This window comes from Salarias fasciatus, chromosome 23 (assembly GCF_902148845.1).
Source record: "Salarias fasciatus chromosome 23, fSalaFa1.1, whole genome shotgun sequence".
Taxonomy (NCBI): domain Eukaryota; kingdom Metazoa; phylum Chordata; class Actinopteri; order Blenniiformes; family Blenniidae; genus Salarias; species Salarias fasciatus.
In genome coordinates this window covers 20,282,106-20,293,033 of record NC_043766.1, presented here as the reverse complement: position 1 = coordinate 20,293,033, position 10,928 = coordinate 20,282,106, and the positions used below count along the sequence as shown (strand labels likewise).

General features: G+C 42.2%; 1 protein-coding gene across 1 annotated transcript; it reads left to right on the top strand.

Moving 5' to 3' along the window:
• The first annotated feature begins 166 nt into the window (after positions 1-166).
• LOC115382330 (zinc finger FYVE domain-containing protein 9) lies at positions 167-10,428 on the top strand. The gene is given in 21 exon segments (XM_075410400.1): positions 167-450; positions 1,988-2,731; positions 2,831-2,930; positions 3,040-3,239; positions 3,329-3,440; positions 4,301-4,423; positions 4,639-4,661; positions 4,663-4,860; positions 4,916-4,995; positions 4,997-5,100; positions 5,177-5,202; positions 5,205-5,267; positions 5,398-5,502; positions 5,581-5,731; positions 7,221-7,301; positions 7,588-7,730; positions 7,732-7,751; positions 8,020-8,125; positions 8,610-8,673; positions 8,676-8,797; positions 9,750-10,428. Coding segments are annotated over 20 exon segments (2,727 nt in total). The 5' UTR covers positions 167-450; the 3' UTR covers positions 9,912-10,428.
• Positions 10,429-10,928: the final 500 nt, after the last annotated feature.

Sequence of the window (10,928 nt, the reverse complement as noted above, 5' to 3'; positions counted from 1 at the left end):
CTGTGGTCATTGACAGTTCTCCCAATCTCAGTTAAACAGAGTTTTGTGTATTTCTGCAGCAGTGGCATACAAAGCAGACAACAAGAGCTTTCTTGGTCCTGTACAGAATGACTGGTTATTCATAAAGCAGAATTTTAATATCTGGCGTCATAGCTGCGATGTCTTGGCTTGCAAGCCGTCCTGCGGGCTGTGGACAGACAGCAAACTGGGGAGGGACATTTCTGCACACCTCCTGAGTTTCTTCAAAGAGCTGCAGAGAGACACAGGGGAGGAGGGAGATCACACAGAAGAGGGTAGAAAGGCGGAATCATCCCATCCTCCGCCTGTGAGGAAAGACCCCACTGCCTGATTCTGTTTTCCTCGGCTCTCAGATGTAACGGGATAAAATGCTGAAGTTCTTTTCTGCGCGGGATGATGAGAACGAAAGCCTTTTGGGAGCAATAACGGAGGGTAAGACACTGGTTTCGTCTCACCGGGGTGGGGATTGCTTTACTCTCCCATTCATCGCCCGTGTGTTATAGGATGATGATACTGCGCGTCTGTTTGTCACTGGAAAAAACGCTGAGGCAGCATTTGGCCGCGCGCATTGACGGCATCATCTGAAACGCGTGTGTGCGCGCGTTCGTGTGAAAGTGTGCGCACATTCCCGTGTGAAGACCGGAGGCTCACAGAGACGCGCTGTCCCGAGACAGCTCCGAGACCTGAGCGAGCATCAGCCCGGCGAGCTGTCCTGGCTGATGGGCTGATGTAACGGGATGCGGGCTGAGTGTCGCATTGCCGCCGGCCTCGAGACCTGCGAGCGAATTAAACATTTGCACGTGTGTCGACTGCGTCACTGTCCCGGGAAACGGGAGCGCACGCAGAGAGCGGCGTCGGTGCAGAGCACAGCCGCCAGTTCGGAGAAATGTTCTCCGATACTCGCAGCGGTCACCACATCCCGCGTTGTTTTCTTCTTTTTGTGTCTTTCAGAGGAACTGCACTGCAGTTTGTTATGCAAAAAATAGCATTGTTGTTTGACACATGACCTCGGACCTTTCCTTTGGATATTCTGTTTTTTTATTGATGTGCCAAACTGTGTGGTAGCAAGTGATTCATGCCACCATATGAGTGGTTCACCAATGCAGGAATCGCTGTGTCTCAGAAACGCGGACTGTGCATGCCACCGTTTTAGCCCTGGCTGCTGTCAATTTACCAGAGGAGCTGACAGCAACAAGAAGAGATGACAGGCAAAAATAATGGCGGGACAGGGACGCCCTCTTCTTTTGCAAATCATGGGGTGGTATACACACACCTCAAAGTTTATGCAGTGGACACCTACTAAAAAGATTGAGAATTGGTTTGTTTGTTTGTTTTTGCTCTGAAACTTTATGTTTTATAAAACAATATATCACACTAGAATGTTGGTGGTCACAACATAATTGTACTTTTTTTTTCTAGATAATTATTATGAATGACATAAACAGGTCAATCCAAAGACTTACTGAAGGTTAGGATCAGAACACCAGTAACTTCTGTGTATCCCCAAGGCACACAGACACTCAATATACAGGCCCAATTAAAAGCAGAACTACCATTGAACTGTTCTCTGAGGAGCCAGTGGCCATGTGGTCATCAATCTTTTGCTACCCTTGGCTGTTCATCAATATTTTGTGGAAAGGAAGCACATTTTGTGACCGTGGTGTGTTCTGTGGTTAGCTCAAACACACTACGCACTACTTAAATGACTGGTGTTTATTTTAGTGAAGACGAAAACTATTAAGAATATTAACTATGTGGCGATAAATTAGCCCATTGTATTTAATGGCCACTTAGCACACATGAACAAAGCCTTTCCAGCTAATGGGTCATTATTAATGATCCACTAATGCATCATGGTATGTGTAAATGTGTGTGCAGTTATGTAAATGTGTGTGTAGTTATGTGAACAAGAGGTTAAAGCACTACATCTGCTTCAGTGTCGATGTTGTCCTTACACTCCTTGTAACAGATGAAGGAGACAAAACCATCTGACCAGGACACCAAGCAGCACTGGCTGAACAGGCCCTGCCTCCTTGTGCTCAAAGATGGGGATGTGTCAAAGCCAGGTCTGGGCTGTGGTCAAATCCAACCAGAATCTCCATCCAAAGCTGCTTCAGATGCAACACTCAGAAGCACTTTTGGACCGTGTGAGCAGAAACCATCTAAACATCCTGCCAAAACAGCTTCTCACTCTGAACTGGAGGAAGGTAGCTGCACTGTGACTGCCATCTCCACATGGGGTGAAAAGGAGTCCTCCAGCCCCCTGGTACTGAGTCCGGCTGAGGCTGCCTGGCCTGAGGAGGAAGAGGCGGCAGAAGACAAGAAGCCCCAGGGTCTCCTGTCGAAGGAGGACTCTGTGGTCGAGGAAAAGGAGCTGGAGGAAAGTGAGCAGCAAGAGCATTCCTGCAGCTGTGAGGAGACAAGCAGCAAAGGACCCAGGGAGCACCAGAGCCAGTTTAAAGTGACCAGATCTAACGAGGATGTGACCAACACATGTGGAGAAGGAGCAGTCGGAGACAGCGTAGTTACTCCTGTGGTTCCTGACAATGAGTCCCAGACAAACCCCGTTGGTATTCTATCCAAGGACCGAAGCACCGTCCTGGGAGAGGTTGCTCCACTGTGGATCCCTGATGCTGAGGCTCAGGTCTGCATGAAGTGTGGAGTCAAGTTTACATTCACCAAGAGGAGGCACCACTGCCGTGCTTGTGGGAAGGTGAGGCCAAATATGAACATTTTCTGTGTCATTGCAACTGCAGAGAGATTAATAGTTAGTGTATGAAATGTTTGTGTGCTTGTATTTACGTGTTATCAGGTTTTCTGCGCACTATGCTCCAGTCTGAAGATCAGACTTACACATCTGGATGGAAAGGAGGGACGCGTTTGTGTTTCCTGTCATTCCACCCTCATTAAAAGTGAGATTTTTTTTTGTCAAAAACTCAGTTTTTTTTTTTTTAACATGCCTATGTAAATCTCAAGGGGTTTTTTTTGTTTTGTTTTGTTTTTTTTGGGTTGTTTTTGCAGGAACACCTCCAAGAGGAAAGAGGAGGGTGTGGTTTGCAGATGAAATTATCTCCAGTAAGCAGTCAGAATCTGCTCCAACCACTCCAGTCCGGGGGCCGACGTTCTCGCCACTGATGAGGCGTGGGCTGGTCGGACCTGGTAAAAGTCCCATCGGTTCCCCGCAGATCAGGAGAAGCTTGAGGCCGTATGGGATGACGAGTGTAAGCTCACTCAAGATCTAGCAGATAGACCACAGAGAACATGTTTGTTAAATACGTGGTCTCACTCCTCTGTCCCCATCCTTCTTCAGGAGGCCTGCGGTCCTTATGGCTGGGGCACCACGTCCCTTGTGAGCAGCTCTTCTAACCTCATTCCCCTGGATGGTCTGCCGCCCATCCTGACTTCCACAGGAGTCAAAGGAGGTAAGATTAATGTGAATCTGCAGCGCAAGCTGGAGTTCAACAATCACAAATAAGGCTACTATAAGCTGAGTCAGTGGTTGATAGTTAAGTGTCACAGAAATTCAGTTCTATTTAATTTATTTGTATTGAGAGGATTATTAAGATAGAATTATACCTTACACACACCAGGGTTCTCAAACTTCTGTGCACGTCAGACCTCTAGAATAGTTTCCCCCCATACCACCTTATCAAAGTTGGATCACGACAGCAACTGAAGCCCATCTTGACTGAGCGAAGAGCAGCAAACATCCAGCACAAGTTGTCAGTACACCACAGGGCGAACACAGAGAGACAGTTACGATTATGTAAACAAGCTGGAGTAGCTGGAAAAAGATATATAAATATAAAAGGAGATCACGCAAATGCCATGTATGTAAATCCCCTGGCCCAGAACCAAACCCAGCACTTCTTACTGAGATGAGAGTGCTGAACAATAGAGAGCTGTGACTGAAGTCACATGTTATTTGAATTTTGAATATTTGAATTATTCAATTGTTACTTCCTGATACACTTGAGCCATCAATTTTTGCAAATTACTTTAATTTGGACCAATCCCATAATGTACAAGGATGCTTACTATTCATTCTTCAGAATCAGAAAAAAAAAAAAACTATTCATCCCCCAGGCCCATTTCGGTGGGCAAGAGCGGCACATTCTTAAGCACAAATTTACTTTCATAAAGCCATTTCATTTGGTCAGTACCCACAGATTAGAGAAACCTTAAAAAAATAAACTGGACAGTCACAGCTCAAATCACAAGCTCACAGGACACAACATAATAACACCTCGCTACTGTATGTCTTTTATTTCTTTTTTCTCAGACTACACTGTGGAGGAGCAGCCCTCGGAGATGTTACTTATTCAGGAGTTGGAGAGTGGCAGGCCCAAACCTTTGGTGTTTGTGCTCAATGCTAATCTACTAGCAATGGTCAAACTGGTCAACTGTATGTATCTTCTTTTATTTATGACAGTGAAATATAAAGTGAGTGATCCCTCTGTAAAATAATATAGGATAAAATAGGAAATTTAAAATTACATTCATATCTATGACTTATATTTTTATATATTGCCGAGAAGTGCTTATCCCTATTCAAAACCTCTTTTCTCATTTGAAGACTTCCCGGGGCCCCCTGAACTTGTGTTTATGTTGTGGCTGTAGATGTTAACAGGAAGTGCTGGTGTAATAACAACAAAGGGAATGCATGCTGTGGGCCAGGTGGAGGTGGTCGTGCTGCTGCAGTGCCTCCCTGAAGAAAAAGTTTCCCCAAGGACATTTTTTCGCCACTTCATCCAGCTGTACAGAGACAGTCTCACAGGTCAGGGTCACTCGCATGGACCTGGGCAGTCTTTCTTCTCTTTTTTCTAAACTATTGTTCTATCTGTATTTCTACAGGGAAGGTGTGTGAAGACCTTTCACTGTCCCCTGTCGGCAGTAGTTCCTGGGCAGTGAGGAGCATGCCGGCTTCCTGTACGTTCGTGCCACTCTCCAGTCCCTTCAAGGTCTACCTCTGCAAATAGCCACTACCTCTCGGCCTGCTGGTGCACAGAGCAGAGGTGGCTTGGGCGAAAGCTTTTCCCCTGGCTCATGCTGCGATCGGGGCTGAATACAGATGATAGCCAGGCCATTCTATCAACTCTTGTAGCTTTAAAGGTTCTGCTTTATTCTTAGTTTCCAAGTTTTTTTCTGTTTTCTCCAGTTTATCCGTGTCCTCTGTACAGCTGTGGCGCTTTAGAAAGCCCTTGTTTTTGGGGAAATAGGTCCACACTATAATGAGACTGTATTGGTGAGTATGATTTTGTAACCATTTTTCTGTTACATATCAGCACAAAAAAAAAAAAGTTGTATGTATTCACTTTTAATTAAGCTCCCTGTAGTAGATGGTCTGATTTTTTTCACCATCTTTTTTTTTTTCTTTAGGATTTTAGGAATTACCGTTACAGTCTTCCAGCGGTGCCGGGACTCACTGTGGATCTAGAGGCTCACAAGACCTTAATAAAAATACCGTCCACTGGGTATAATGAGGTAAACTAATCTTCACAGGGTTTACTCCTCAGGTATATGTATTTTTCAAACGTCATCCCTCTTCTTCTGCCCACTTAGCTAATGAAGGCTCTGACTAAGTCCAATGAGCATGTGCTGGCTGTAGGGGCATGTTTCAATGAGACTGCAGACTCCCACCTCATATGTGTGCAAGCAGACGATGGCCAGTATCAGACCCAAGCCATCAGCATTCACAATCAACCGCGCAAAGGTAAGAACACTGGACACTGCCAGATGATCGCCAGAGAGCAGAGTTCAATCTGAAGTGACATTGTCACAACGTTTACTTTGATCCCTAATCACATGCTGAAGTTTCTTGGGCAAAAGTAATGAACAATAAGCTGCACTTGATGGAAGATGAGCGTCTTGTGTAGTTGAAAAAGCTTCAAGGTCAAGGTGACTTTATTGGTGCCTGTAGGCAGGATGTGTTCAGTCTAAGTTCAAGACATGATGTGTCACTGAGCGCTGTCAGTCCTGCACTTCACCATCAACAACACAGACCTGGAGCAGCTCAACCGCATTCATTCATCTCATGACACGACAAAAAACAGAAACTTGCTAAAGAAAAAAAGATTATTTATAGAAATTAGAATATGTCTGTATATATATATATATATAAATAGATTAAAATACTCACTTATGAAAACTTATTCAATTCTCTCTTGTCTCCAATATTAATAATCAAATTGTAGAATTATCCTTCTTCCTGAATCCTAATCTAATGTAGATCACACACACACACACACACACACACACACACACACACACACACACACACACACACACACACACACACACACACACAATAATGAAATGTATAGTTTAACATTCATAACCATATGCATATTCATGATCATAAAAATGTATTTAATTTGTAGTGTACTTTATATTTCTGAAATCTCAAAGTGATACAAACAAGCCAAAATAATCTCCTCATTCTGACAGTGTTCCAATGCTTCACATAATTGTTAAAAATAATATTTAACTTGCAAAGAAACAACAAAAATACTTTAAATAGTGTGGGAAAACACAAATCTATAATTGCATAATCAGATATTTACTAAATTGCAACAAGATGTGGGCAATATAAACTAACTAATAAACTCATCATACTTTATTGATTTCCTGGGGAATTCTCATTTTCCGCATTAGCCCATGCAGTAGTGCAGCCACATAAGACACTTCAGAAAGCTGACAGGGAACAAAGATCAGGGACCCACAGTGGTAACTCTCACCAATTGAAATGAAAAGGCTAACAGATGACCTTGAACAAACTTTTTTAATGTCAAAGCTGTAAGTGCAGATGCAAATCAATTTTTAATCAGACAGCAATGATGTTAACCTAACAGCTATGGTAAACCAACCACAGGCCACCTGTAGATAATAATCACGGTGTTACCATTTTATTGATCAGTACAGTAATGAATCCACTAAGTTCAAGTTGGAAATGAGTGAGTGTGAATTCACAGGCTTATTTGGATTACACGTAAATTACCCACGGAAAAATAAACCAACACGACATTTAAAGCCAATTTAAGGAGTAAAGAACATGAATGACTAAAAGAGTTCTATGTATTAAAAAGGAAAGAGGCACATTTTCAGTTATATAACACATGGTGGCACTGTACATCCATTTTCATATTGTTGAGCACTGTATTTCCCAACCATATCAACATATTTTTTTTTCTTCTTTGATACAGTTACTGGATCATGTTTTTTCATATTCAGCAGTGCACTGAAAGCATCTGCAGGATACTTGGCTAAGTCCAGCATTGTAGAAGGTAGGATTTCCTCTCTCAAGGGAAGCTAAGTGGTCATTTGGCATATTACCCTCCTGGTATCAGGAAGACGTTACTGCTATACTTTGAAAGTAGAGCGCCTCCATTTCAACCTGCTTTATTTAGATCTTTTTGATCTTGTATGGTGTGTCTGTGTACTTCTAACAGACTGTTTGTCTAGCAGTGTGTCACGTTCAGCAGGTGAGTGTGTGAGTGAGTGTGTGCCCCCCCGCCCCCCCCATTGTTGTCTGTTTGTGTGTTTCATCTTATTGCTGTCCCCTCTCCAAAGATGGGTTAATGGTGCAGATCACCGTGGAAACCATGGCGGAGCTCCGCCGGTCGCTACGGGAGATGAAAGACTACACCGTCACCTGTGGACGACTTGACCAATCAGAGAGCCAGGAGCTTGTTTGTGTACAGTGGATGGAGGAGAAATGCTAGTGTGAATAAGGGGTGTGTGTGTGTGTGTGTGTGTGTCCACCTGTCTCAAGTTCACGTGGCCTTTGTGCTCAGTCACACAGAAAAGTTATTCCAAACTCCTAAAAAAGAAAATTCAAACAGCATGTTAAATATGGTAAACTGAAAATAACATTAAAGAAGAAAAATAACTACTGTCCCCATGAGCAAGAATCCAGGCCTTGATTCATCTAAACATTATTCTCTGGCCTATGTTTTGCACTAAACCATATAAAGTAATCTAAGCAATGTTTGTGTTCTCCAGCGTCATAAGCCCAATCGATGGAAAGTCCATGGAGTCTATTAACAGTACAAAGATGTTTCAGAAGTCAGAATACAAAGAAAATGGGAAGATCATCCGCTGGACAGAGGTACATATAATCACAAGTTAAAAGACTCCTGAAAGCATGTACTCAACTTTGACAACTGTTACATTCTCTTTCTCAACTAAAAGTAAAAAATATTGTACAAAAAATACTCAAGGGAAAATATAAGGTATTCTGTTTCTTTTCATCTGAAGCTAATTGCGTTGTAAACAGTAGATGTGCTTTCAATTTACCTGAAATGTCTTCCTATACAACACAATGGTGAAAATTAATTGGATAACACAACCAGAATAAACTTACTGGTTGCAGCACGGAGGTAGTGAAGCTGAAGCAACGTTGGTTTTATAAATGCTAAACAGGTGTGAATTGCATTCAGTTGGAAGAAAATAACATAAACAAAATCATAAATTTAATATCAAACAGTAATAGTTATAATACAGTTGTTTGTAATTTTTAACTGCATTCACATATCCGGAATATTTACAAAACAACTGTCTTCTCTTTGTATTCACGTTAAACTTTTATGCAGGTCTTCTTCCTTCAGAGAGGGGATCATCCCAAAGGAGGAGCGACACGACTCTGCTGAGCACAGCCTGGCTGACAGAGAGGATCGCCGAGAGCCTTATGCTTGGGCACTGTGTCCACATCTCAACACTACTGAAAGAGGATGGGATGGCAAAACTGGGGCCTCTGCGCGTCACTTCGACACCTCAAGAGGTCAGAAAACCAGTTCTGGTGTCTGATGCACGCATCTGTGTAACCCTAAACAAGAAAAGGTCTCATCACCAGCATTTTATGTGTAGACATCCACAAAACATGGAATATCCCCCATTGCGAGAGATGTTCATCTTACACACGCACTTCCAAAAACATCAGGATTCTCAACAGAAATTCAATGCATGTGCAGTTTGCCTTTTCAGTGGAAACTGTACTAAAATCTTAAACAAAAGCTCGACAGAACAATAAGCGATCCGGCCATTTTTAATAATTACTTGAAAAAAAATATATGGTAACACTTTACTTTAAGCACCCGGTATAACACATTATAAGTAGTTATAAACACTCATACATGATCACAATGCTTTATAACTCACTATACAGCATAGGGTTAGGGTTAGGGTTAGGTCCTGGCATTATGATCATCTATGAATGTTTATAACTATAGCTACACGTGTTATAATGGCATTATAATGCTTTATAAATGTGCTTATGTGTTATACAGGGGGACTTCAAATAAAGTGCTACCAAATATATATATTTGGTTTGTTTTTATGTAGATTTAGGATTCGATTGCCTTGTGTTCAGATTATCATACCAGCTCAGTCAGAGTCTACACTTTTCTTTTAATGAAAAAATACCAGCCTAAATAAACACTTAAAACTGTTGTTGCCACTCCATTTTTCTGTTTCACTGTTTGGGTCCTTAAACTACTTGATATTTATTGGCAATAAAGTTTTACTCTTTCCTTAGAATGATAGTTGGTTCTTGACAAAATGTGGCACCATTGAGTGTCTGTTGAAGTTTCATACGGTTGAGTTTTCATTGTACAATTTTTTTTTTTCTTTTTCACGATCTAACATATGACTCATAGCACATGTTAGCCCAAGTCTCACTGTTGTCTCTGTAGGAATCTCCCTCAAAGTAATGTGTGGTTTGTTGGTAATTTCAGGTGGGATTTGTGGCTGGGAGTAATGGGCAACCCCTCCCGGCTCAATACCTCAATGCACTGGACAGTGTGCTGATCCCAGTCATCCACAGCAGGGGGCGCAAAAGAGGCGACGAGCCCATTGTGATGGAGCTCATCTTCTACATCCTTGAAAATATCACTTAGGGCACAAATGTTTCATTGTGTCACCCCTGTAGCCCTGACCGCAGCTCTCTCTCCAGCACTTCTCATCGGTGCGGCCATCCGTTCGGGCAAATGAAGGCATACCGAGGGCGAACCGAATCACACCTGAGGTCTGCATCCACCTCACCTATCTGCAACCAGAGAGAAGTGATCCGACTCTATGCCGCAGACAATCTGGATACGCATGAAAACTAATGGACTATCAGAAGAGCGTGCAGCTTTCACTCTTAGTTTTAGAAACTCCATAGCTTGAAATTCATGTCACAATATTCAGGTCATTTTTTTCCATATGGAGTATACCTTTAAAGTGGGAGCTCGATTCAGCCCTGCAACCTTAAAGCAAAGAGAAAAAGAGAATGACTCAAAGCACTGTATGAAGTAGATCTTTAGCAATTTGACGCACACTGAATGAATGCCTAAGGAATGTTTTCATACTGGATGTATTTTAATCGACTGCTCATGATATGTAGTGCTAGCCTGAAATTAAACTTGCAATGACAACTCAGTGTACGTTTACTGCCCTCTTTCTGCTCAACAGCCTCTGTGAAACAACTGTTTCTTCAACACTACACTAGTTTGTACTTGAACATTTAAGATGTTTGACAACTATTACACAACCAAAAATGTCGATGCGGTGTTTGAAGAGATCAGGGAATCCCTCCTGTTGTGACATGCAACCTCTGGAGGTGAATTCAACAGAAAACAAGACAGGACTTTTTGTTCTTCCAATTGCAAAATTTAAGCTTGACTCCTCACATCCGGATTGCACAAAACAGACCAATAATACACAACTGTAAAGGAGTGGATACAGAAAAGGTTTAGTTGATGCTACTTTCTGGTCCTGAATCATTGAGCCCTTCAAGACTTTGTTCATTCATAACACCATTTTACTGATAGTCAAAGCTACTTTAAATGATGTCTGGTACTTTTTAACCACTCATAAATAAACCTATTTTAAACAGAATTGTTTTACTGTTGACATAAACTGGAGATTTTAGC